This window comes from Falco naumanni, chromosome 11, assembly GCF_017639655.2.
Source record: "Falco naumanni isolate bFalNau1 chromosome 11, bFalNau1.pat, whole genome shotgun sequence".
NCBI lineage: Eukaryota > Metazoa > Chordata > Aves > Falconiformes > Falconidae > Falco > Falco naumanni.
Genome location: NC_054064.1, coordinates 166,104 through 193,854, shown reverse-complemented (window position 1 = coordinate 193,854; position 27,751 = coordinate 166,104). Strand labels below are relative to the sequence as shown.

At 39.5% G+C, this 27,751-nt stretch overlaps 1 protein-coding gene across 6 annotated transcripts; it reads left to right on the top strand.

Annotated features, from left to right (window-relative positions):
- Positions 1-119: 119 nt before the first annotated feature.
- WDR47 (WD repeat domain 47) lies at positions 120-27,751 on the top strand. 6 transcript variants are annotated; one of them, XM_040610570.1, is made up of 16 exons: positions 120-440; positions 1,509-1,629; positions 6,280-6,446; positions 8,039-8,122; positions 8,667-8,751; positions 10,279-11,081; positions 13,413-13,539; positions 16,718-16,896; positions 17,014-17,271; positions 17,956-18,031; positions 19,241-19,398; positions 22,320-22,489; positions 23,418-23,588; positions 23,990-24,121; positions 24,852-25,070; positions 26,377-27,751. In XM_040610570.1, exons 2-16 carry the CDS (start codon positions 1,621-1,623, stop codon positions 26,517-26,519), a joined length of 2,781 nt encoding a protein of 926 aa, XP_040466504.1. In that variant the 5' UTR covers positions 120-440; positions 1,509-1,620; the 3' UTR covers positions 26,520-27,751. The 6 variants fall into 6 exon arrangements, with proteins under 6 accessions (XP_040466504.1, XP_040466502.1, XP_040466507.1 ...); XM_040610568.1 differs by having other exon boundaries at positions 13,410-13,539; XM_040610571.1 differs by having other exon boundaries at positions 121-440; positions 13,413-13,536.

The window sequence follows — 27,751 nt, the reverse complement described above, 5'->3', positions numbered from 1 at the left end:
GACCGCCGGGGAGGCGCCCGCCGCTCCCCCGGGACAGGCCCGGAGCCTTCGCGGAGTCTCGGCTTGCCGGGGCTGGCGGCTGCAACCCCGGCAGCCCCAGCCCGGCGCTAACAAAGCAGGCCCCGCCCCAGCGCGGCGGCGGTCGCCACCATCTGTCCCTCCCGCCCCCGCGGCGCGGGCGGTGCCCAGCCGGGCCGGCCCCCGCCCGCCCCCTCTCGCTTTCCACTCAGGCAGCGGCGCGGGCACCCCGACCGGGGCGGCGCGGGGCGGGTGAGTCCTGGGGCGCCGCGCGCCGGGTAGTCGGTGCCGAGGGCTGGGGGCAGCCGCAGCTCCTGTGCGCAGTCGAGCGGGAGCGAGACACCGGCACCGGGCCTGCCCCGCCGCCATCTTCCCCTCAGCCCCTGCTGCCGACGGCGCGACCGGGCCGCTGGGCCCCTCAGGTGAGCGCCTGGCGGGCGGGACGGAGGGCGGGGGACCGCGCCGCGGAGGGGCCGGGGCCGACGGACCGGCGGCGCGGCAGGGGCCGCTATCGCAGCGCCGTGAGGTGGGCGCTGCCCGGCGGCCCCGGGGCTGCCTCGGCGAGGGGCCGCCCGCGTCCCGGCCCAGGCTGCGGGCACGGCCGCGCCTCCGAGGGGAGCATCGTCCCGGCTGCCGCTGCGGCGGCGACGCCCGACCGGCGCCGTCCCTTTGTTGTGGCGGGCGGGCGGTGGGGGCCGCGGCGGGGGCCGAGGCGGGCGCGGGCTGTGCCCGGTTGCGGGGGCCGGGCGGGGCTCGGCGCGGTGTGGGCCGCGGTGCGGCGCCCAGCCCTGTCGCCAGCCGGGGGGGGGGGGATTTCGTCTGGAACTGCGCGAGAAGAGGAAAAGAAAAAAAAAAAGGGAGCAAGTGCAGTTGTGGTTTTTTTTGCAGTGGGAACGCGTTCGTCCCTAGTCCGTGTGACTTGCTTATATTCTTTATTTTTCTGCATTCCTCTTTCACTTTAACGTGGAAGTATTGTATAATTTAATGTCCCCTCTTGGCGCTGGCGATACAGAACGCGCCGGGTGAAGTGCGAGCGAGCGTTCCTGCGGGGGTGATGGATGCGAAGAGCCCTGCCCGTCGCGCTAGAGCGCGGGGCGGTGAGCATTACCGCGGTGGCTCTAAAGCAACAGCTGACCTAAGCAGGGTAAAAAAAAAAAAAAAAAAAAAAAAAAAAAAATTAATAGAGGACAAGCTAGTGAAAAATCTGTGAGGAGGAGAAGGCTAGTACACAAGAGGATGCTTATTTGTTACGTATTGGAGTAGGGAAAGGTTTCAGTCGTAAAGTTCAGCTGTACAAAGTTTGGTGAAGGTTTTCTGTTAAGAACCTAATACGTTCGACATTGTTTGAAATAATGAATCGCACAGTCTCTTAGGGTAAGGTGGGTGTCAGTGAGTTGCAGTGACTGTTGGTGGAATCAATTGTAACAAAAAAATTTGGCCTATAGACTTTTTAAAATTTTTATTTGTTTTTGTAAATTCTTTTGATTTAGAATAACTGGAAGATGATTGAGGGCATGTCAGAAATGGAACCACTGGGTACTGACTGGGCCCAGGGTCCCCTGTGGGGCCTTTGTAGGCAGAACTCCAGAGTGGCCTCTGGGTATGCCCAAGGTTCGTATGTAAGTGACTGTGGGATAAATTAAAAGGTGAAATAACTTAATGCAAAACAGCCAGCCTTTTAAATATGTATTAACTGTTCACATTCAGTTTTTCTGTGACGTAGCTTACCAGGACGCTGATGTTATGGATATGCATTGCAGCATTCGTTGAAGTCAGTGAACCAAGACTTGTAATTAGGTTTCGCTTCTCCCATTAAACGTACTGCCCCATGCTCAGTATGACACTTAACATTTGAACTGTAATATTTCTTTCTTGTATTTGAGTAGTTGGAGGTCTTACATTCCTTGCCCAGTTTTGTGAATGCTTATTGTATACTATCAGCGATCTGTTTCAGATTATAAATAACACAGTTCTAAAATAAAAATTATTCCTTCACTATTTACTTGTTTTCCAGGATATTAAACCTTATTTCAACTTTCTCTCATGTGAATGTATATACATTTTAAATTTCTTCTGAGGGAGGTAACTTAGAGAAAGATCATTTAGGTGCTTTTTTTTAGACACCTCTAGTTTGTAAACATTTTCCTGATAGTATATTTATATGCATAGGTGTATACATTTATTTTTTTTAAAAGGATTGTTTTCTGTGCTTATAACAACATGAGAAGACTGTTGCTTTTGCCATGTTCTTAGAACATGAGATGACAGAACAAGAGTGAAATCTGTCTGGAGAACTTAGGAGTAGGTGGTCTGTGTTCTGAAGAGCTTGTTTAAAAGTCCATTGAAGCTATAGAAAAATACGTGCTGTGTTCGTGGCAAGAAGGTGTTTGGGTCTTTTCCTTTATGTAGATTTATTAGGAAGATAACAAATGGCAAGACTAAACTAGGGGAGGATAGGGGGAAGTGAATAGAAGAATGAAGGAAGGAGGACAGTCATGGAAAATGCTGTTTTGAAAAGACTGGGTAAGATAAGAAGGTTGTAGCAAAAAACTGATTGGTAAAAGGCACCTGAAATGTTAAGCTCTAATTCTTATTTACTTTCATTTCTACCTCAAGCTGATGCTGTGCTTCAGTCATTCTTGAGTGTTAGTGCTTGAGCTGATCAGATTGTAATGTTACATGCCATATGTGCTGGCAGAAAGCAATATAGTGGGATGGACCAAAGATGCAGCTTGAGCTCTAATCTTGAGTTTCCCTGCTGTTCTTTGCTTTTTAATTATTATTGTTTTTATTTATAAACATACCACTGAATGTCAGAAAAACTGGTATATTTCATAGGGGGTGATGTATAAGCCTATGTGTATTTATAATTTCATGGTAGTGTTACAGCATCGCTTGTTATTCTGACAGTATAATGCATATAAGGGAAGCCTGAGCTCATCAGCCTAAAAAGACATCAGTTACGTGAAAATCTTCTCTAGTAGGTTTACCATTGTTTTCTAGCTAATTGTATTGATCTGACAGCAAATGCACACTAAGTATTTTCAAAATATTGTTAATATATGGGCTTATCGGTGTGCTTTGACTCCAGTTCAGTATCCAAATTATGTTTGGATATTATATTTTCCTGAACAGGCCCCCTAAAGTGTTGTTAAAAGTCCCATATCAAAATGGAGGGTGCTGATCATCCTTTAGCCAAAGTTACGTGAGCAACATAAATAACATAAATGAAGTGTTAGAATTGGCAAAGGCTTCATGTTCAGGACAAACCTGTTCTTTTAAAACTACAGTGGAAAATGGAAGACAAGTTCTTGCAGTTGCTAGTTTTTACTTAATGTTGTTGCTAAGTTGTACTGATTATGCTCATTTTTTAAATCAAAAGAATATATAAATAATTAATTTTAAAACAATCTTGAAGCTTTGTAGGGTGGCTTCCTGTTTAGACTTGAGTCCGGCAGATACAATTGCAAAGAAAGCTGAACTGCGTGTTCCTTTCTTCAAAGGGAATCTTGGTCTGAATTTTTCTAGCAGTTTTCTGATGAGAAGTCTCAATATAGCTTTGTCTAAGTTTTACTTTGTCTTTTGGCAAGGAAGTTAATTTAACTTCTATAAAAATCACCAGTGCCATAAAATGTAACAAAAGGGAAATGCAGATGCATTAGGCTAGGTTGGGAATTAGGATGTTAATGCTAAACTGCTGGTTAAATGTGTGTTGGTTTCTTCCTTCACCCTATAGGGGTAGGGTTGATTTTTTTTTTTCATTTTTTTTTTTTTTTTCTCCTCTGGGACCAAAAATCCATATCCAGTTGCCAAAACGGGAAGTTGAAATAGTGCTAAAACGTAAGGAAAAAACCTCTTTCTACAAGTTCTGGCTTTGGATTTGTGTGTCTATCTGCTTTCTTTCCTGCAGCAAAACTTTCTGCAAGACAGATTTTAGTTTCTTCCTCTGACTTCACTGGCTGAGAGTGGGCAGGTGGTCTCTGGGTGTGTCTTCCATGAGACCCATCAAGAACTTGCTGATTGGAGTCTTCTGTGACTACAATGAGAATTAAACCCAGCCATTTTTTTTTTTTTAAAAAAGCTAGGCCATTTCATCTGGCACAATTGGGTCTCTCTTGTTCCAAAATAAACTGTGCTGCTGTAATCGAATGCTTTCCTAGTCAAATGTTCTGACAAAAACTTGGAAAAAAGTTGGCATACAGCTGTGAGGAAGATGGAAAACTTGGGGATTTAGACCATGTAGTATAAAACCCCCTCTTATTAATGCCTAATGTTTTGTATCCCTTCAAGTTCATTAGCATTGGTTTATTATGATCAGTGAAAAGTTTCACTGGAGTGTTTGTGTCTTCCCCCCTTCTCCAGTAAATAATTAATTTCTTGTTAATACTTTGAGTGTCTTACTTGGATTGCTGTAACTTTTTATATCTGTTCTTTGATTTCTTATTAGTATTGTCTGTGCACCTTTCCTAATAAGAGATGGGTAACTAGCTTATGGGCTACAGTTCTCCAAGGCTGAGGTATCTGGAGGCTGCATCATCTCTCCAGCTTGTTGTGGGAGCTAAGTTACCTGCAGCTGGTTGTCTTCTGTAGTTGCTAGGTTTCTGCCTAAGTAAATGGTTGCATGAGGGAACTAAGAAGTATTTTTATTTTCGCTTTTGAATTAAAAGGGGTAGCAGCTGGGGTAACTATAACCTATTTTTGTGGACATCTTGCTCAGTATTGTCATCTCTATTTATTAACTTTACTGATCACTGCTATTCCACCGTCTATCCTTTTTCCTGGGGATATTGCCTCCTGCTGACGGTTCATTGCTGATAGTGGCTGCTTCCCTGCTTTTTGGTGCACTGTTATTATCAATTTAAGACGGGTTAAGACTTTGCTGCTACTGGCAGAAAGCAAAGCTCTGTCAGTTCCTTGTGTCAGCGTTAGTGCCCTTGTGTCCAGAGTGAAAAAATGTTTAATTTGCACCTGGATCAGAGGAGTGATCTAGCTAACCATATAGCTCCATTGTGGCTGCCATGAAATGGCTGGGAATGTATGGCTGAGTGCAGAGGTGAGAAGAGGGACTGCTTCTTTCTGCAGTAACACGGGCTTAAGTTGAATTTTTCCAAATGTGAAGTAGCACTCTTGTAGCTGCTGGCTTTTTTTGAAGAGCTTCTGATGAGGTGATGCTACGTGGCTTGGCTGTGTTACAGGGTTTCTCCCCATATCCCCAGATAGTTTTCAGCAGATCAACTTGGGAGCTACAGCTGTAAAGCCTTTTTAAGGTTTTAAAAAAAAAAAAAAAGTTGAACAGCCTGTACTTCAAATTGTACTTAAGGAGCCGTGCAAGAGTTAGTCAGGAGCAGGATTTATTTTAGGTTTCCTAAGAGAAGTACATGGAATACTCTCACATCCACGCAGGAATTGTGTTGCAAAGGAGCTTGGACGTTGTGTCCACGGGAGCTTGAAACAAGCTGACTGCTGGCAGCCGGGGCCCTGGCCTATCACTGCCCCAGCTGCATCTTCCCGCTTTTCCTGTCTGCTGGTTGGAAAGCTCTTTAGGTCATTGAGCCACTTCAATACATGAGTTGGTGGAAAAGCTAACACAGTGACAAAAGGTGAGAAGTGCTCAGGGAGAGTGAGGGATGCGCAGGTGAGTGAATGGGACTGGCAGTCAGTGGTCAAACTGGCTTAGGCCACCTTGGGTTTGCAGCTTTAGATTCTTCATAAAGCACGTAGATAGAAATAGGTGTCCTGGACGAGGAATCAAAACACCTAGCTTAATTGTCACACACACTAATTAAAAAATGGGGTAGGGGTGACACTGCATTTTTAGCATGCTGTGGTTTTTGTATGTGTTAGAAACATTTAAGTTTATATTTAAGATCTCTAGATAATGACATAGTAACTGGCTCATTTTTATGCTCTTTGAACTTCAGTGTTTGCATTTCAGAAGGGAAAATTTCACATTTTGCAAACGTGGTAAGCACAATATTTTCACACTGCAAGAGGATTGATTTCTTGATAGGTTTGTTTATCTGTGCCCCTGTATATGCATAGGACAGGAATAGAAAAGGTACAGATATATTGTTAGGTCTTAATTGTGGCTTCATAATCAATCTCTTAAAATCAATTTGCTAATCTTGTCTATTTAATTCTTGTAATGCTACAATATTCTGTCATATAAAGCTGTATTTTTATTTTTTTAGTAGCCAACATTCATCAACCAAGCAGAACATAAGATACTGATCATAGCTAAAATTCTCTCTTCCCTTTTAGGCTGCCATCATGACGGCTGAAGAAACAGTGAATGTTAAAGAAGCTGAAATAATTAAACTAATATTAGATTTTCTGAACTCGAGGAAACTTCATATCAGTATGCTGGCACTTGAGAAAGAAAGCGGGGTCATAAATGGCTTGTTTTCGGATGACATGCTTTTTCTAAGGTAGGACATCTTTCTCTGGTGCTTAAATACCATATATATAATAACACACAGTTGGGCAGCCCCGTGCCGCTAAGCAGGAGATCTCTGCCCTCATCTTATGCTGCCTTATGCTGCTTCTTCCTGATCCCAGTTCCGAGGTCCAGCCCTGCATCATGTTCCAGTTCTGAAGTTGACAACATCCTTCTGTTAGCCACTTCAAGTAACTGACTAGGCAGCATCAACACAGGTGGAGTTAGATTTTTGTGTTTGTTTGCTTGTTCATTCATTTTAGCTTGGTTATTTTTCTGGCATGCCAATGAATTAAAGTGGGAAGGAATCTTAACGAGTGCTGGTGTTCATGCAGGGTAAGTCAGGGAAAGCACATGAGCAGGAACAGGAGAGCAAGATCAGGAGAGCAAGATCTTGTTGGCATCAGAGATCTGTTACCTGCTTACTGTATCACGTGGAACTGAATGTGTAGTTTATTGACTTCTAAAATAAATATTTTGACAATATTCTAGGGCTAAGTTCTAGGATGAGTAGAGTGGTTTTCAAAGCTTTTCCCAAAAAATACTATCTGCGTTTCAAAATAATACATTTCTATTAAATTTAGTAATACGAAAGGGGTCTGTGCTATCATCAAGGCGTGAGAGCTGGTGTGATTTACCATTCAGGGTACTACCTACCATCAAAATCATTAGGAGTCTCTGTAGATGCATACTTTTTTTTAGCATTGCTGTTTTCTATTCCATGCCAAAGGAACTTAATAACTTTGTAGAAGCATGAGAAAATAATGTATCCAGTTTTTCTTAAAACATAATAAAATATATTCTATCATTGAACAAGATTACTCACCTGGATTTGCTTTTGATTAGAATTGTGGATATTGGAATAAAATTAAATGAAAGAAGAATTAGAGAAATATTACAGTTATTAATCTTACTTGTTTGTTTCATGCTTAGCTTAGTTGGATTATACCTCTAATTAGAAATTCACCCCTTCCTTGTTGATCTGGACCTTTTATAGAGAACTCTGTGTGTGATATGAGGGTATGAAGAAACTGAACTGATCCACTTGTGCAGTTCAGCCCACTGGCCTTGGAGGTGGAGCTCTTCTGTCGGCATAGTTCTTGCCAAGCTGTCCCTCTTCTTAATATGGGAACTGTATGTTTTCCCACCCACCCCTTATTAAATAGGCCCGGCAGTATCTATACAATTAAAATTAACTTATTTCTAAGTTCACTTTCATTGCTCAGGATGTGTTCATTGAATCAATGTATTTATTCATACTCTTCAAGTAAGGGTCTTGGGGTTTTTTTCTTAACAATAATTACAGGTAAAGCAGGAGACACATGACCATTTTTGTCCTTTTTGATGTGCCTTTGAAAGTAATATTTGTGAATCCAGTATACAGTTATTTCTACAAAACACTGAGAAGAGACCTGGATTTTGCTCTTACTACTAGTCACATCAGATAGTCATCTTGGCATCTGTGCAAAGCATTAATTTTTTGAAGCAGGCTGACCACCTGCTGTATATTTAAATGAGACACTTAGAAAGAAGGAGGATTTTCTTGTCGAGTAAAACTAAAGGAGTGGCTCTTTCTTTTACTAGGCAATTGATTCTTGATGGTCAGTGGGATGAGGTTCTTCAATTTATTCAGCCCCTTGAATGTATGGAAAAATTCGACAAGAAAAGGTAAAATGGAATGTATGTCAGAGTTCAATTTTTTTGAGTTGTGGAAAGCATGCAAATTTCTAAGTATTGCAGTAGTTCTAAGTTTTTTCACCTTAGTTTTTTGTTTTTCTAACCTCTATACATTTCCTAAAGTGTGTGCGTGTCTGTCTGTCTCTCTCTTAAACTATGAAAAATATGTGCACACAATCTATAATGAGTTTTGATTTGCCATACACTTTAGGAATAAGGTGCATGTTGTACTATCTTTTTATAGGAGGCTGCTCTGTCATATTTCTGTTCATGAGTAAGATTGCTATACTACTTTTTCTTATTAGCCTTCTAATATCTTTAATGTAATATTTTTGAAGGCAATAATTGAAAGAGGACTTTCCTGTTGAAAAAATAACTTTGTGGTTACCAATTTGTTAAAATTTGAGATCAGAGTTCCTTGTCATTGTAATTTCTATGCCTAACTCAACCATTTACTGTAAAATACCCTGCTTGTCTCTAAAAGAACGTTTAGCTACCGGAGCAAGATGTATAGTATTTCATTTCTCACCTGCAGGTTTCGTTACATTATAATGAAGCAGAAGTTCTTGGAAGCCTTATGTGTAAACAACGCAATGTCAGCAGAAGACGAGCCTCAGCATGTAAGAATTGTCTCTGGTTTGGGAATCTCTGGGTTTGTTGTCAGGGAGCCTCTGAAAATATTCTGATTTAAAGGCAGAGCAGAAGCTCCCAGCGCTGACACAAGTTTTAGCTGTTACCAAATGGTTTTACGAACAATGGAAAAAATAATTGGTATCCTTTGGAAATTAATGTGGCTCCCAGGTCTCAAACAGAATTAGATATACAAGGGCTGCTGGAACCCATGCAGAGTAGATCAGTTGACCACATGCCATGTTTGTGGTTCTGATCCTGAGATTTACTTCAGGCCATTACACTGAAGCACAGGGCTCTCTTTCTCAAAAGTATTCTAAAGCAAGCCTTGGTATCACAGAAATTTATTGTCATAATCAGGACCAGGTGAAAGATTCCAATTTGAATTAATCTTAAACTTAATCAGTTAAATGTGCAAACAGCAGGAGTTGTGAACTTAAGTTTTCGATATTGGAAGGGACATAAACTGGCAAAGGTGTGCAGATTGTGAAATTAGTTATTGACATAAATGAATAACTAGAATACAGGTATATCAAATTTCTAACACAATGTTATGAAATTAAAAATGAAGAATGCTAGTAGGTTTATGGCTATTTAATTTTCCAAACTGAAAGGATTTTAATTCTTTATTCCATTACACATGCATTGTAACTTCAGGGTCTTCTCTTGACAGTGTAGAGAAAGCTAAAAGTAAGTCTGCCTTTATATAGTTTGAAAGGGAAGGTGTACTATTCCTCTAATCACTCAATCTGTATACTGTTATTAGGTAGCAGTAGAGAAAAATCAGGTTCATGTCCTTTATTTTTTGTTTTTAATGGTACCAAATGTCTTGGCATGTTGTGAATGAAAGGCTGTATTGAGCAGATGCTAGTTAACATGGGTAAAGGGGTGTGTGTATTAAATCTTTAATTCAAAATTCCAAGTTACGTTGTTTAACATGGTTTGTGGGCTTTGAGCTATCAACAAGCTTTGTACTAAAGCCCTCCATTCATGGAGGACTTCTGAGAATGTTCTGAACATTTTTAGCATTTTTGACTAAGGAACAGAAAATCTCAATATAAAAGGCAAATCAAAGTTGCTAATCTCTGGAAACTAGAGAAATCTACAACCCTTTTGTAATTTTTGCCAATAGCTTTTCACAGAATTAAAAAAGGGGGAAAATAAGTCAATTGGCTTTGAGAATGAAAACAACCTTCTGTGCTACAATAGAATTGCAGCCTTTTAGCTACAAAATTAAAATTTTAGGCCTATCAAACCTGCAGTGACGTGAAGAAGTTCCATAAATCTGTGGAAAATGGGACTTGGTGGGGGATTTTAGGAAATCGAAACATCCAGGAACTTGGCTTTGTTGTAACTACATTTGCATCAGCAATTTCAGACTCTATTGTATGCAGTTTAATCAAAATATGAACAGTAATAGTAATAAAGGAAAGATAGCAGAGCTGCTACCTGTTCTTCAACTAACTTTTATTGTAGAAATGTATGTACTACAAACTGTTCTATTAATATTTCTGTAGCTGGAATTTACAATGCGAGAGGCTGTACAGTGCCTACATGCGTTGGAAGAATATTGTCCCTCTAAGGAAGACTATAGTAAACTCTGTTTGCTGCTGACGCTGCCTCGCTTGACCAACCACGCAGAATTCAAGGACTGGAATCCCAGCACTGCACGGGTTCACTGCTTTGAAGAAGCCTGTGTCATGGTGGCAGAGTTTATTCCTGCTGATAGAAAACTGAGTGAGGCTGGCTTTAAAGCAAGTAACAATCGTTTATTTCAGCTTGTAATGAAGGGATTGCTTTATGAATGTTGTGTGGAATTCTGTCAGAGTAAAGCAACGGGAGAAGAAATCACAGAAAGTGAAGTATTGCTGGGCATTGATCTCTTGTGTGGTAATGGATGTGATGACTTGGACCTTAGCTTGTTATCGTGGCTGCAGAATCTGCCAGCTACTGTCTTTTCTTGTGCTTTTGAACAGAAGATGCTCAATATTCATGTTGATAAACTCCTCAAGCCTACAAAAGCTGCATATGCTGATCTTCTGACACCCCTTATCAGCAAACTTTCTCCTTATCCATCATCCCCAATGAGACGGCCTCAGTCAGCCGATGCTTACATGACTCGTTCCTTAAACCCTGCATTAGATGGGCTATCATGTGGATTAACAAATCACGATAAACGAGTCGCAGACCTTGGGACCAAAACTTCTCCGATGTCACACTCCTTTGCGAATTTCCATTACCCAGGAGTACAGAATCTCAGCCGAAGTCTCATGCTTGAGAATACTGAGTGTCACAGCATTTTTGAAGAATCACCTGAGCGGTAAGTGCGACTGTAGCTTTATTTTTACTTTGGCTTATGTTGCACTTTGTATTACTGGGTTTTCACCTGTATTGTAACTTTGGACATAATTGTAACATAATTTGATTGTTTAAATTTTGTTGTATTTAAAACTGTATTCAAGGAGTTTTCTTCCTTATGCTTTTATAGTCAAAGTAGATTTTCATATTTGGTCTTGAGCCTGATGGATTCAATTTGGACTTTCTTGAAGTTGAAACCCTAGTGCAGAGTACAAATATGCTCTGATTATGTAACAGAGTCTAGCTAAAATTTATGCTCAATTTTACTGAATTCTTTCATTCTGGATAAATAAATGGAGGCAGTGGAATAGTTGTAACTCCATCTTCTTTCCCTGTCCCATTCTGTCCTCAGTTGTCTGTAAATTTTGGTCCTGACACTGTAAATGACTAAACTTCAAAAATTTACTTACAGAAGTAGTTCCAATGATGTCAGTGGAAATTACTATTATGTCGTCATTGTAACGCTCCTTAAATTGTTAACAGTAGTAGTTCAGCTTAAATATTTACTTAGCTTTTTTTGAAACCAAATCTGAATAAGGTGGCTGAATGTATTTTTTTCTTAATATTTTATGATAGCGGTGAATATGCTATTAATGACCTAATGCAATGTAGACTGCAAAATTCTCTCCTTTCTGAAGAGCTAAAGCCTGTATCAAGACTTAGTACTTTTTACCTTTTGAGAGAAGAGCCCTGGTAACTAGGAGAAATGGTTCTTGTCAGCTACGAGCTTATCGTGGTTTTGCTTGGCCTTTATTTTGATCAGTAGTTCTGTCCCTTTCTAAATGTTACATCCATACTTCGCTAGAAGGGAGCTGCCAGCTTTTTTGGCTCTTGGAGAACCAGCGCTGCTCTTGGGCGCACTGGCCAGCAGAGGACGCTGTAGAGCTGTGGTGGTCAAACCTGGCCGCAGCTGGTGATACCCTCTGTTAGTTTTGCCTTACAACGACATTCTGTACCTTGTGTTAAGGTAAAGAGCATCTGTAACTAAACTCAATAAAAAGGAAACAAACACCATCATACTGATGTCAGTTCACCAGATGATAATGGAAATTCTTACAGTACTGTATGTTTTGATATATTAATGCTTATCTTTAAAGTAGCTATGGAAACATCCTGTGTGTTACATTTTTTAAGTGTGCATCCTGAAGATACTGATGAATTGTGAATCTAATTTTACTGATCTGTATGCACAAATCTTAACATTTGTGCGTACAGCCCAGGGTTCAATGTTAAAACTGATTCTTGAAAGTTTCCTGTTTCTTTTTCCATTATTGGTGGGCTAGAATAATTTTTTACAGATAGTTATCTTGTGGGCTAAATAAAGTGGTAAATTGCTGCAGTTCTTTGTATAGCCATTTTCATGTCATATTGTGATGTTTATAGTTCTTAACATGTTTTTTCATTAATACATCTTTTGAAGGTTAGAATTAGATTAAAGGAAGCAGACCTGTCAAGAAGGCACTAAATTTTTCAGAAGAAAATCCAGCTGCAGTTTAAGTGTCCAAATGAAATGGCAGTATTTGCCAGGCTGGAAGCTGAGCTTTATGGAAATCTGGCTCTTGATTTCTCTTGCACATGACAGAAACATAGTATTTCTTTTATACCTTGTGTTCAGCAAGCAATAACTTGTCCTTTAGTCAGCTAAGTCACTTTTGTTATTATACGAAGGTACAGGAAAAACTTCTTAAAGAGCTTTGTTCCAAGTCTCACTGAGTAAAGGACTTTAAGTTGGCAAAACTCAAGATGGGAATCCAAGGCTTTTAATCAGCACGCTTACTGTTTGCTAAAGCATTTTGGTAAGAATTCTGTGCAGAAATACTTAATAAAGAGTAGCAAAACTGATACTTTCCTGTGTAGCACTTTCAGGAGTGTTCAAGCTGATGGATGTTAAATATAGGTGTAGTATATCTGATACTTCCCATGCGTGTAATTGCTTTGGAAGTACAAGATCTTAGTAACTTGTTAGAGTATATAATACAAGCATAGGGATAGAGAACATGGGGTTTGGATATCCCACGGTGGCAAGGCTTTCTGCAAAATGTGGGGACAAAGCATGCTGACTGACTGTGCTTTTTGTTTGGGGGGAGGGGGGGGGGTTGTTCAGTGTAACCCCTTGGAAGTGGCATTTTTTTTCCGAAGCAAAATCTTTTATTTTTATGTGACTTAAGTAGTTTGCACACTTGTATTCCCAGATTTTACTCTGGAATATTATCTTTCTCTACTTATCAGGGGATTTTCTACTGTTAATTTTTCTCAGTTAAGCTTCTCTTCTTTTCCATGTTGTTGCAAGAAGTGATACTCCCGTGGAGCCACAGCATCCCATCAGCAGTGAGACTTTGTGCCAGAGTTCAGTTCCAGAAAATGAACCACTTAATGGAGCACAGTGTCAGGCATCAGCCAAGCAAGAGAAAAATGAGGTAGTAGTTGGTTGTTTAAAAAGAGGCCCTTTGAACTGTGTTCTGATCCCTGCATAATGATTTGCCTTTGTGTTGGGAACATCATGCGTGACAATGGGTTGCTTTGAATTTTGTTTTTATTTTGGTAAAAATATTGTGTTGTCTTGTATAAGAAACTACTTTATTCCCCATTGTATAAAGTTCTGCTGTCATTTGAGTCTGTAACGCAGCTGATTAGCGTGCCTTCTCATGTCAGCAGTATTGCTAAACTGTTGTATGTATTTTTAAAAGAAAAAAATGCTTTGCAGTACTGAAAGCTAGCAATGGTAGACTAAACAATGCTTAGGAATCATCTTAGTGTTTTAGCAAGGAATCTGGCATGTAGTCTGCAATTTTTGGTGTTAGCACCAAGGTTCATAGGTCATCTTACATCACTTTCTGTCTAGAACACAGAGAAATTAACATTTGATACTTTCCTGGTAAATGTATCTTTGCTTTTTGGAATCCAATAGTATTACCTTTTTGGGGGGATTCATCTCTGAAGGCTTGTCCCTTGACTATCTTTTTTTTTTTTTTTACCTTTTTTCACCTTAACAGCAATATGGGGAAAGCGAAATAATAGTTCGGTAGGAAACAATGAAAACTGTTACCTATTCTACTCTTTTTTCCACAGTTTTAAATATCTGTCTCTTAATTCACTAATGTTGACTAACGTTGAGTATGTGGTCGGTTTTGTTTGCAGACTCCAGTTCGATTTTTAAGCAAACTTTGTCTTGGCTTATGACATCTATATTGTACTGAAAACCAGTCTAGTCTTGACAGGGCTATATATTCTTGTAGACTCTGGATACTTGAGTGAGGCAATGGGGCCTCTTGGAGGATTAACAAAGTCCTCCAAAGCTGAGGACTTCACTCCCCTCAAGGACTTTGCTAAGTAACTTCTCCGCTGCAGCGGTGTTGTGTATGTGCATTGGGAATAAGGGGAAGGGGGAAACAGCTTAACTAGGTGTATAACAGAGTGGGCCTCAAAAGGCAAAAAAAATGGATGCAGAGTTTTTAGGAGAGAATGAGGACAGGAGATGTTGTGCTGCGGTGAAGATGTTGGCCAGGTAATTACACACAAGTGGAAAAGAACGTAGTACCCAGTCCAATTTCCTTGTTTTATTTTCCATATTGTAGTGGTATATGTGTTATATCTATGTGAGTAAGAAATAAAGCTATGAAAAGAAATTTAGATTAATTTTTTCATCGTTCCTGGAGGGATTGAATAGAAAGTCAGTGTTTATAGAGTAGAGCATCTGGACGACATATCTTAGGTTTAGGTGTTGGTTTGGGTACAAACAAGTATCAGCTATGGAAAGACATACAGACAAGAATGTAAGTGTTGCTTAGAAGGATTATAACTCAGTGACTGGGGATTAATTCACCTATTTGAAATACAGAGAACAAATACTTTCTAGACTCCCAACAGTAACTTCGGGGTTTCTAAATTGCAGATATCTCAGGGAAACCTAAGGTTGTAAAACTTTTACAAATGCAACAGCAATAGGAAATGTACTATAAACCAAAGAATAATTGTCAGAGAACACAAAATCATAATGCAAGTATTTTTATTTAAAAGACATGCAAAGGCTCGTAGTTATGAAGAAAGATTCTCTGCATGAGTTGTCTGAACTAATGCAATGTTATCAGGATGTCTGTATACAACTTCACTGGATGACAAAATGTCACTTCTGAAAACAAAAAAAACCCACAACCTTGGCGAGGTGGGTTTTTTGTCTGTTCTACTACTTTTTTTCCTGCTAGTTGGTAAACATGCAGTTAAGGTTTTTTTCCTTAGAAAATGTTTGGCACTTCAGTGTTGATATTTTGGCTTTGGACTAATACGCTTTTGGTTTTCTACAGGATATTTTTGTGTGTTCATTTTTAACTTGTTCTCAACTGTTTTATGATGGTAGCATTTGAGACTAGCAGCACCGAGAGAAATTGAGGGTTAAGGAATGCAGAAGGCAGTGAGTCCTGGCAAGCTGGCAGTGTGAGAAACTAAAGATAGTACATAAAAGGGAAGAGACCATAAGAAAGGAAGCCAAAGTATTTGTGTTCAGTCCAGAAAGTAAGGAATTCTAAGGTTAGAACAAGGCACCAATTTAAAAAACAAGATGCAGTGCTTTGTTGTGGTTTAACCCCAGCTGGTAACTAAGTGCTGTGCAGCCGCTCACTTACTCCCCCGTCACCCAGGGGATGGAGAGGAGAGTCGGAAAGGAATGTAAAACTCGAGTGTTAAGATAGAAGTGGTTTAATAATTGAGATAAAATAAAAATGAGAACAATAATAATAGCTACAGTAACAGTTATAATGAAAAGGAGGGAGAAGGAGATGAACAAAATCCAAAGGGAAGGGAGAAAAGTGATGCGCCACACAGCTGCTCACCACCCACTGACAGATGCCCAGCCAGTCAGCCCTGGCCACCCCCCCCCACCCCCCCAGTTTATATACAGAGTATGACATCCCATGGTTTGAATACCTCTTTGGCTAGCTCAGGCCAGCTGACCTGGCTGTGTCCCCCCTAAGTTCCCGTGCCCCTCCAGCCCTCTTGCTGGCAAAAAGTCCCAGACCCAGTACAAGCACTACCTAGCAACAACCAAAAACATCAGTGTGTTACCAACACTGTTTCCACACCAAATCCAACACACAGCACTGCACTAGCCACCAAGAAGAAAATTAACCCCATCCCAGCCAAAACCAGGACACGCTTCAAGGCTGGCTGCTGGGAGAGGTAAATCAGCACTGCAGACTAATGGCAGGGATGTGTCAACATGGCAGAAAATACTAAATTTGTAGTGTAAATATGGTTTGGAATTTGGAATGTGGCTTACATGGTTTTCTGATTTTTATTTTCAGTTTCCAGTCGCCTATTTGTTTTGATATTGAGTAATACTTAGGAAGTTTTGTAGGAAGGAAGATTCTCTTCCTGAATTATGGCAGAACTACTTTAACAGTTAATAGGACAGGCTGGCAGGGATTACCTTTTCTAGTATGTAAGTTGTCTGGTTTTAAGGAATAATGAAAGCATTGCTCCTTAGAGGAGAATTTGCTGGCGTTTTGATGCCTGTCGTGAAATAATGAACCGGAAATTGCATGTTTAGGTTAAATACCACAATTAACTATTTAACTTTCATCAGAAATTCTCATCTTGTTTTAGCTCCGTGATTCAACAGAGCAGTTTCAGGAGTATTACAGACAAAGACTACGTTACCAGCAGCACTTAGAACAGAAAGAGCAACAACGACAGCTGTACCAGCAGATGTTGTTGGAAGGAGGTGTAAATCAAGAAGATGGAGCTGACCAGCAACAGAATCTCACTGAACAGTTTCTTAACAGGTTGGGGGATTTTGTTGATTTTCCTTCCATCCACTCCTGTTCTTCCTCAAGTTCTCATAATAATCTGGTTTGGTGGTCTTTTTTTTTTTCTCTTTTTTTTTTTTTCCTTGTTATTAGATCTATCCAGAAACTAGGAGAATTAAATATAGGTATGGACAGTCTTGGAAACGATGTACAAACACTTAGCCAGCAATGTAACGGGAGCAAAGCGAATGCATCTACCAATCCAACAAGTAACTTTACATCACCACCTTCAGATGCTAGTCAGAGGGTAACAACGGACAGCCAAAATTTTAATACAAGCACTCCTCGAAAGCGTGGATCTGCTAATCAGATACCCTTTTCTGAGGAGTCACCTGTACAGGGGAATCAAAAGTAAGTTATTAGGGACTCTTCAGGATTGGAAATATCCTTCTGTTAGCACTATGGGAGTAGCTGTTTGTATTTATTTCTAGTTATCAAATGAATTTGTCTTTGAATATAGGTGTTTAGCTCATGATCAGTGTTTATTATATATTTTTGTAGGGATTATAAAATCCTTTTCTTTTTGACAGTACACATGAGAAATAGTAGTTATTATGGTTTACATTTTATGCTTATTCTTAATTTCGCACTTTTTATTCTGCCTTACTTGTATAATTCTTGTTTATTTTGTATGCTACTAAGGTTCTGAAAGCTTTATGAAATAGAAACCAGATGGAGAGAGGGGCAGGACAGAGTGGGAACTAAATTTCTTCTGTTAACTAAAGGGTAGTGCTGACCTGAAAGCAACAACTGTTCTTCCACACATCTGTATATATGCTTTTACTTATGTTATGGCATGAAAACAAATATTCTTAACTTGCATTCACTTGTTCAGTGCCTGGAGTTGCTGCAAAAAGGACAACCTCTTGTAGAAATAATAGTTTAATGATAAAGAATCAGACATAACACTTGTCCACACAGATTAGTCAGGTCTGAGAATGACTAACTGTAGTCCAAGAAATACTTACGAACAAATCTGTCCCTGCTATTGTTTTTTTCTGTTACAAATTTGAACTCTTCACCAAATTAAAACAGTGTCTCAGAACACGCTGTCACTCAGCCACAGTTGGAAGATTCTTCAGGAAACATGGCTAGGACAAGAGGCGATGAGGTGAGTTTTCTTATTGTCCTTTACAATTTGTGTTTTCACAAGATTCAATATTTAATTCTGAGGATGTGACATCCTCTCATAATTAATAGATACTCAGAATGAATTTTGGTTGATGCAGTACCTACAGAATCATAGCACCATCGAGACTGGAAGGGTTATATGGACACAGAGTCCAAACCCACTGTTCAAAGAAGGCTCAATGAGAGCAGGTGGCTTGGGGCTGGGGTCACTTGTATTTTTTAATATCTCCAAGGATGGAGACTCCCCAACCTCTGTGGACAATCTCTTCCTGTGTCTGACCACCCTTATGGTGTTTCTAAAACAACAAAAATGTTTAAATGGAATTTCCTGTATCTCAGTTGGAGTCCACTGCTTCTTTTCCTTTCACTGGCTACCACTGAGAAGTGTCTACTCCATCTTCTTGATTACTGCTGTCAGGTATTTATATACTCAGATTTACACATGCCCTGAAAAGCCCTTCTGATCTCAAGGCCAAACAGTCACAGCTTCTCCTTGTACAACAGAGGTTCCAGCAGGATGTCTTTTACAGCCATTGTTTTGCGTTCTCCAGGTTGAAACTTTGATTTTTGGACTCCAGTCAGTATGGTCTGATTTTAGGGAAATGATTTTGCAATGAGTACCTTCCAAAGTTTCTGTATCAGACAAAAAATCTTAGAAAAAAGTGGTGATGAAGTCATCAGGAGGATGATGTAGTAAAGTTTAGCATAATTTAAGGATAACTTCATGTTAACTACAGGGTGAAAAGTTGATCCTTATGTTGAGTGTTGTATTTGTTTTATAAACTGTGTTTATGACTTGGACTGTTTTCAGTAAAAATACAGCTTTGTTCCTTCCCCTTGCAAGTTTCACACGGATCAAAAGTGTTCACATGGAAACAAACTGTAATACCAAGTTTCTGGGCTGCTTAGAAGAACAAAAGCTGTTGGAAGCCTGGAGGGAGAGTGAGAAATGTTCATCTAATGTTAGCTATAAAAGTGGGTTGAAGAAAATAACTTTTTGAAGTACACTATTCCTTGACCTGGAGTAGATGTTGTTTTACAAGTCCGTATTTGAATAACTTAGCGGGTGCCGTTACTTTATTAATACTTTGCTACAATAGTTCTATATTACTCTGCAAAAGTCATGTCCGCTTTTAAATGTCCAGTTTTATGCTGAAGAACCTAATACAGCTGCTATCCTTCTACACAGGATGACAAATCAAAAAAGCAGTTCATATGCATTAATACTCTAGAAGACACACAAGCTGTCAGAGCTGTAGCCTTTCATCCCAGTGGGAGTTTATATGCCGTTGGCTCCAACTCTAAAACTTTGAGGGTTTGTGCCTATCCAGAAGTAATTGACCCAAGGTAAGAAAGCTTGTATAGTCATTTATTTTTCTGTATCATAGCACTCCTGTAGCTACTGATACCTGTCCATTTCATACCTTTATTTTGTTGTTGTAAATACTGCAGTGCTCTTTTTAGAAACCTGAACTGCCAAACAAACATACGATGATCTGCCAAAGAACTTATGTATTTGTGGGCTACTTTTTGGTGCTCTTCTGTTACTGGCAAGATGCATTGCCACAATACCATACCTTTCCTTATAGAAGTGTTATTTTTGTCTCAGCAGGTGGGTTTTTCTGTATTTTCTGTGATGGCTTCTGGTTTTGATATTCCAGCTGTAAAAGTGGGAGAAAGCACGTATCAATTCCTCAGCCAGCACAGGCTGGGCTTCGTGGGGTGCAGTGTCTGGCAGGAGGACAGACATTAACAGTAGAAAAAGCACTATCTTCAGTTTTTACAGCAAAATTTGCCAGAGTGTTTCTATTGTTTGCCTGATACTTTGGATCCTTGACAGGAAAAGTGCCATTTGTGGCTTACTGTACACCTAGTCTTTTCAGGTTTCTTTTCACCCATTTTCTAATAGGAGAGGGAAAAACATTTTTCTCATCTGGAAATAAGTATTGCCATCTCAATAACCATCTCCTTGTCTCTGCTCCAGTTACAGTATTTTCTTGGAGTAAGGTGGAAGTGCAGGCATCTGAAACTTCACAACATCAGGAGCTACAATTATGCACAGTGACTTTATCTGGGACACCTTCCCAGTTTGGGACTCACATGCAGGTTTCCAAGGTGTTCAGGAAGTAATCTGATTTTTATTTTTTTTTCTTTTCCTCCTTAAATATCATCAATAAGGTAGCCTTTGAAGTTTGATTCCAAAATATTTATTGGCAATGTGTGAGATAGAAAAATCAAGGCTTTTTTTTTAGATACCCAGTGCAAGCTGACTTGCTGGGCTTGAAGCGCAGACGACCTCCCCTTGATTGGTAAACAGTGCAAAACATTTTCAGTGGAATGGAATGGATGCTTCTTTATTGACTTAACTATGGTCTGCTCTCATACAGCTTGTTATTCCAACCATTGGGAAAGGTTAGATTGACTTTGCAGCCTTAGTCTCCAGTTACAGTAACGATCTGATGTGCCAAGTAACAGTGCTTCTGGATATGAAAGGAATACTGAGACTTCCATAATTCTGAACTTGTACTGCTTTCTTTTACTGTTCTTTTTCCACTGTGCTTACAGTTTGCCAAAAACATTTCATTGTGGAATTTACAAGTCGGCAGAGAGACTGCATTATCTCAAAGATACTCTAATCTTTGTAACAACCCGAGTCTAGACACGCATTCAAAACTTTCATGTTTTTCAAAAAGCTGTAATTGTGTAGAATAGCTGATGAACAGCAGTTGTTTAATTGTACATCAAAGCTTTGTTGTGACTTTAAGTTTTTTAAATTGTTCTTCCAACTGTTGTATGATTTGGGACAGGTTGGTTTGGTTTGCTGTTGTGTTTTTTTCTCTTTTTCTCTATAAAGTTACAGTAGCAGTGTGCTTTTTTTTTTTCACGTTTGAGATTAAACACTGATAGATACACACAACAATTGTGCAGATGGTGCTCAAATAATCACAGTACTTCCATGCAGCTGATTGGCAGCACGTGGTCTTTATTCTGGGCCGTGCTCCCATGTCCTGACAAGCCAGTGTGCTGCCTCCGCCTCTTAATAAATGTAGTGAATCCAAACCCTGGGTGCGATATAAGGCATCAGCCATTTAGGAAGGTCTGTAGCATGTGAATGGTGATCCTGATTTCAGCTAATCTGTCATGGATTTCCTCTCTGGCAACAAAATTAAATTAGCTTTCCTGTAGATTTATGTTAGTATTTTTTACTAAAGCCATATCTATCTCAAAAGTTTTAAAACAAACGTAGGTGATTGTCTTCCGTTTTTTCTCTCTGCCACTTTTTTTCAAATGTTTACAATATGGTTTCTGAATTTTTCAATAGCAATTTAATTTGTTGAATTTCTGTTGTTGGTGTTACTGGAGTGAATGTTGATGGAGCTGGATACAGCAGTACTTTATCTTCAGCACTTGGCTATTTCCTGGTATGGAACAAAGAAACATAATTGTAGGAAGGTAATTGATTGAAATAAAGGAAATGTACATCAGTGGGACTGTTCCTTTTATTTCAGCCATGTGTAAAGCTGATCTGGTTTCAGCAGGCCTCAGGTTTTATTATTACGGTACTATTAGGCACAACAGCAGCCCCAAACGCGAGCACATGGAGTCCAGTCATGTAATTATGCTGTCATACCAAACACAATCCCCAGTTAGGGATTATGTCTGTGTGGGAAACTGAGAGAGAAACACCTTCCTACACACATACACAGAGGTTACACAGGCTTCTGCTTTCTTCTTTCAGGAATCTGGATTTTCCAATCTGCAGCCTGATAGTTTAGTCCCAGAGCCAGCCTTTAGCTGTGCCAGCCACACTGGGTACTACCCCAGATAGCGCGTGCCTTCTGAGCTTTCTTGGCCTACTGCTGCTTAACTGAACTCAAGCATGTTCAAAAGTGGCCACAGTATCAAGATGTTGGAAGTATGAAGGATGTAGAGGAAAACCCACCAATTCAGGACTTTGGGGATAAGATTTCATTGTATGTAGCTAGTAATCAGTATATTTTATCACTATCAACTCTTTATAGATGAAGAGACTGTGTAAGTTCTTTTCGCCTGTCCAGTGGCAAATACAATGGGAAGATGCGAAAAAACTGAGAAAATGGAATGGAGAAGATCATTTTGTTTTTTTCTTGGATCACATCTGTATGTCATATGTATTTCATGTTACCCAAAATAACAGAAAAATAGTATTTTTGTGTTAGAATACATTGGTTTTCTTACAAATAAGAGGAAGTTAGATATTTGTCTTTTTTTTTTTTTTTTTCCCCCAGTGCTTATAATTCTCCTAAACAACCTGTAGTTCGCTTCAAAAGGAACAAGCATCATAAAGGATCAATCTACTGTGTAGCCTGGAGTCCCTGTGGACAGCTGTTAGCTACTGGTTCTAATGATAAATACGTGAAAGTACTGCCTTTTAATGCAGAAACTTGTAATGCAACAGGTAGTGTGTGTGTGTATATTTAAAGAATCTCTTTTCAATTATTTGTCCAATATTGGGCAAAACCATTCAAATTACATTGCGTACTTAATCGGATTTGTTATTTTTATTCTAATACCTTGAATAACTTAGTGATGGTGAAAGGGAAAAGAGACTGTAGGCTCTGTCCAGCAAAGAGCCACTGGGGGGTTGGGGGTTATCTTTTGGGCTTTTAATTTGGAGTTTTCTTTGATTGCATTTTGGGTTTGTTTTGCAAGACTCTCTGGTGTTGTGCTGTCTTCAGGTAGAATTTTTTTTGTTGTTGTTGATACGGTAAAACAACCAGATGTTCTTGCCCAACTCTAGTTCTTGATTGTCAGTAGGAATTTATCACTACTTCCAGTTCCCCTTTTTCTTGTCTAGTTCTGTCCTCTTCTCCCCATCTTAAAAGTCTAAGGTTTCTCTCCCAGCAAATACTATTTTCCATGCCAAAGCCTCCTCATCAATACACTAAATACATCCCCTTATCTTTTCTGTTTGGAACTTGGGCTACCCCATCCTATGCGGTCAGGGTTCTTGATGATCCTTCTCTGGCAGAGAAAGCCTTTTTAGTTTACCACAGCTTACGTAAAGAAATAAACATATTCTATAAACCTTGGCTGGAATTGGCTGTGGAGATGGTCTCACATACATTTTGCAAAGCTTTAGGAACTTTAGGAAAATCGAGCAACTCTCAAAAACATGATTCTTAGAGATTTTTACTTGAACTTTGCTAACTGAATTGGTGTGCTCTATGAAAGTGCGTAACAATGTTTATACTTGGTGGTATACCTACCCTTGCCTAAAATATTCTGCATTATCACTATAGCTGCTTTAATGATTGCAGCACTAACAGTGGTAAACAAAGTATACCTTGTTTTGTTCCTTGACCTTTTTTTTTAAATTATTTTAGGACCAGATTTGGAGTTCAGCATGCATGATGGGACAATCAGAGACCTTGCCTTTATGGAAGGCCCAGAAAGTGGTGGTGCTATTTTAATAAGTGCTGGAGCAGGGGACTGCAATATCTACACAACAGATTGTCAGCGAGGACAAGGCCTGCATGCTCTGAGTGGTCACACTGGTATGTTACGTTGTTGCTTCTCTCATTCATGTTTTAAGTCTGTATTATATTCTAATAAATATAGTTATTGTTTTGGGATTTTTTAAATGTCTTTGTGGTTTTTGTTCTAGCAAGACTTTTTTTTTTTTCTCTCCAGATTGCTCTTGGGGTATTTTGAGGGAAGGTGGGGAGTTTTTGTTTTCAAATGTGTTGGCTATTAATTTAATGGAGAGTACATGCTTCATTCCAGAGAAGATGCAAAGCTGGGTATTGCCTTATTTTATCAGCATTTTAGATCATGCAACATGCAGCTTTTCCATAGGATTGTTAAGTTTCTGAATGGAAAAATACGATCAGAACTGTAATATTCCGTTATTTGATTAATAGTGTTCAGTCAAGTAAAGGAGTCATCTTGTTCACAGGTCATATTTTAGCACTTTATACATGGAGTGGCTGGATGATTGCATCTGGATCCCAAGACAAGACTGTAAGATTCTGGGATCTGAGAGTGCCAAGCTGTGTTCGTGTTGTGGGAACCACGTTTCATGGAACAGGTAAGACTTGGTATCGTGCTTCTGATCATTCTTGCATAAAAATATACTTTAAAGATGTTTAAGTATTATAGAGTGAATGTAAGAAGGTCTTGTATCACAGAATGGAGGCTCAGCTTTAAAAGAAAAAAGTTGCGAGGACATCTTTACCTGTGTGTTTTGTTTGGGTTTTTTAAAGTAACATTTTCTTTCAAGAGTTGGGTAGGTTTTTGCCTTGTGACTTTCAAGCAAACATTAAAATAAGACACAAAATAACTGTTTCCGAATCAAAGGAAAGGATGGGAAGGAGCAGTCATTTTTGCAAGTTGTCAACATAGTCTTAGGAATCCTTTCACCAATTTCTATAGAACCACTTGGATTTGGTTTTGTTTTTTGAAACCTTTGGCAGGGGGCAATAAATTAGAATTGGGGGCAGAATTCCTTGCATTATTCTACATGATTTTATAAAAAGTTACTTTCTTTCCTGTGATGAAACACTTTTTTTTTTTCCTCCTGCAGCTTTAATAGTGGCTTTGCTACCAGTCCAGTGTGACCAGTGGCTTCGGAGTTTTAAGTGCTAGAACATAAAAATGTTCTTATCTTAAGCTAACAGTAGCTAAGTATGTTCACTCTAATTTAAGGCCAGCATTTCATATTCTTAAACATATTCTTGACTAAACATGAAAAGTCGGCTGTTTGTCACAAATGTACATTAAGTATAACATGTGTGTGTGTGTTTTTTGTTCTCCTGTAGGAAGTGCTGTAGCCTCAGTGGCTGTTGATCCTAGTGGTCGTCTCCTGGCTACAGGACAAGAGGACTCTAGCTGTATGTTGTATGATATTCGAGGAGGACGAATGGTGCAGAGCTATCATCCTCATTCCAGCGATGTTCGTTCGGTTCGCTTTTCTCCAGGGGCACACTACTTGCTCACAGGATCTTATGATATGAAAATAAAGGTGACAGACTTGCAAGGTAACATACTACAAAGGATGAGTTAATTTTCAGTTTGGTGCTTTTAATACTGAAGTTGTAAGAGAACTTGGTTCAAAGACGTTGTGGTTTAACCCTAGCTGGCAACTAAGTAACACACAGCCATCTGCTCACTTCCTACCCCCACACACACCCCTGGGGGATGGGGAGGAAAATCAGAAAAAAGTAAAACTTGCAGGTTGAGATAAGAACAATTTAATAATTGAAATAAAGTAAAAATATAATAACAACAACCCTTGTAATGAAAAGGAGAGAGAGGAATAATAACCTTAGGGGAAAAAAAACTCCAAACAAGTGATGCACAACACAGTTGCTCACCACCCACTGACCGATGCCCAGCTGGTCCCCAGGCAGAGATTGGCAGCCCCTGGCCAATTCCCCCCAGTTTATACACTGAGCATGATGTTCTATGGTATGGGATATCCCTTTGGCTAGTTTGGGTCAGCTGCCCTGGCTCTGCTTTCTCCTGGCTTCGTGTGCACCTGCTCACTGGCAGAGCATGGGAAATGTGAAGAGTCCTTCGTTTAGAGTAAGTGCTATGCAGCAACAACTACAACATCAGTGTGTTATCAACATTATTCTCACACTAAATTCAAAACACAGCATTGTGCCAGCTACTAAGAAGAAAGTTAACTCTATCCTAGCTGAAACCAGGACAAAAGATCAGGTTTTAGTTTAAAGGCGGGGGGGGGGGGGAACCAGTAGAGCTTGAAGGGTTTGACATGTATATAAATTTGATTGTGTCTGTTAGCAACTGGCTAGTTGTGTTCTTAAGAATGCAGGCTATAAACTACGTCTTGTTTTGGAGTGGAAGGTCTAATTATGATAAAAGAATTAATTAACACTGTTGCCTGATGAGTTGGCCATTGCTTTCAGGCAGCATTCGTAGAAGTGACCTTTAAAAAAAAAAAGTGTGATAATGCTTATTTTTATTGGGAAGAGTTAAAAGAAGATATACTCAATATCTATTGACTTGATTTTCTCGGACTGTTAAATTTAAATTGTAATCACATTGTGGGGAAAAAAAAAGCAACCAACAAACCTGTGAATACCTATGTTTTGTACTATGTCCAGTAATGCCTAAAAACTGAAATCCTGGGGTCTTGTGTTATGCTCTGTGTGTGACATAGAGGGGACAAACTTGCTTCATAAGGTGAAAGACATATGAAAGCTTTACTAAACCAAAGTGAAACAAACAAAAGCAACAAAAACCCCACCCCAAAAAAACCCAGAGAGCTGGGATATAAATTCATGTAAATGACTAATGGTTTCTGTTTTTCTGCTGTAGGGGACCTCACGAAGCAGCTTCCTCTTATGGTGGTAGGAGAACACAAGGACAAAGTAATTCAGTGCAGATGGCATACACAAGATCTTTCTTTCTTGTCGTCTTCTGCAGACAGAACTGTAACTCTTTGGACCTACAATGGCTAGAGTGCAAAGGCAACCTATGCAGCTAAAGCACAGAGACCTGAGACTACAGAACTGTAAAAACAAAGTAATAATAATTAGGCATTGAGAGAGCAGCAGTTGAGCAGGAGAGTGACAAGAGGAGGGGCACTTGTCACAGATTTTTCTGGTTTCTAGGAGGTCTTGGTGTTTTCAGTATATTCTTTTGCAGTGCTTTCAGTCTTCCATGTGAACTCATGCTGCTGTGACCTGTTGTAGTCTTGTTGCCAAAGTCTATGAGGAGAACTCTGATGTTGTCGATGTGCACTTAAAGTAACATGAATGATGTGTTTACAGTTTGGTATTAATTGCATTCCTTTGGTCTTTGCCTCAGTCAAAATTTTATATAGAAACTTAAGTTGAACAACACTTCAATCAAATCTGTATGTAACTAGTTACACACACACACAAGAGATTAGTTCCACTGTTTTTTCAGATTTATTCATCACTTCTCAACAGGAGGTCAAACTTTATAACATCTCTACAATTTCAACTTTTTTAGTAGTAAATTCTGAACTTTAAAGGTGACTGGGCAGTAACCACATCTTGGTGATGGTCCATTATAATAGTGTGGGTTGTTTTCATCTAAACTGGGGGAAATGTTGCTGGTTTTATTACATGACGTTGTTTTGGATAACATGCTGGGGGGGGGGAAGTAAAATATTGAGGTTTTTTTTTTCTGTAGAAACATAAATATTTTACTTTTCGAATGCAACAGAATACCTCTGTGTATAATGTACTGTAGAAGAGTGGATTGGCAGCAGTTGTCACGGTGAGCTTAATGGCTATCGGTTTTTCAAGTAAAAGGGATACCATTAATGCTGTAATAGAAACCAGCATGGCTTAAAATGCTGTGTCTGCATGATAATTTAAGAATTGTTTAAATTTCCAGTTCAGAGGCTTATCTGAATTTTATTTCTTGCACTGTTTATGTATGGGAAATTGCAGTTTTATTTCTACAAAACCTTAGAATCTAATGTTTATGTATTGTTATATTTTCATATTGTACAGTTCTTTTACTTTTTAAAATATAGACCTTAAACTTTAGGTTATTTATTTATTTGAACAGCAGTTAAGTTTTGGATTCTCTTGGTTACTAAATTATATGTGCACCGTAGCAAGCATTTTTAACTATTGTATAAAAGTGGAAAGGTAACTGTAGAAGTGTATCTGTGCTATAATCTCAATAAAGACCTCCAACACCTGTGCCCATCTCA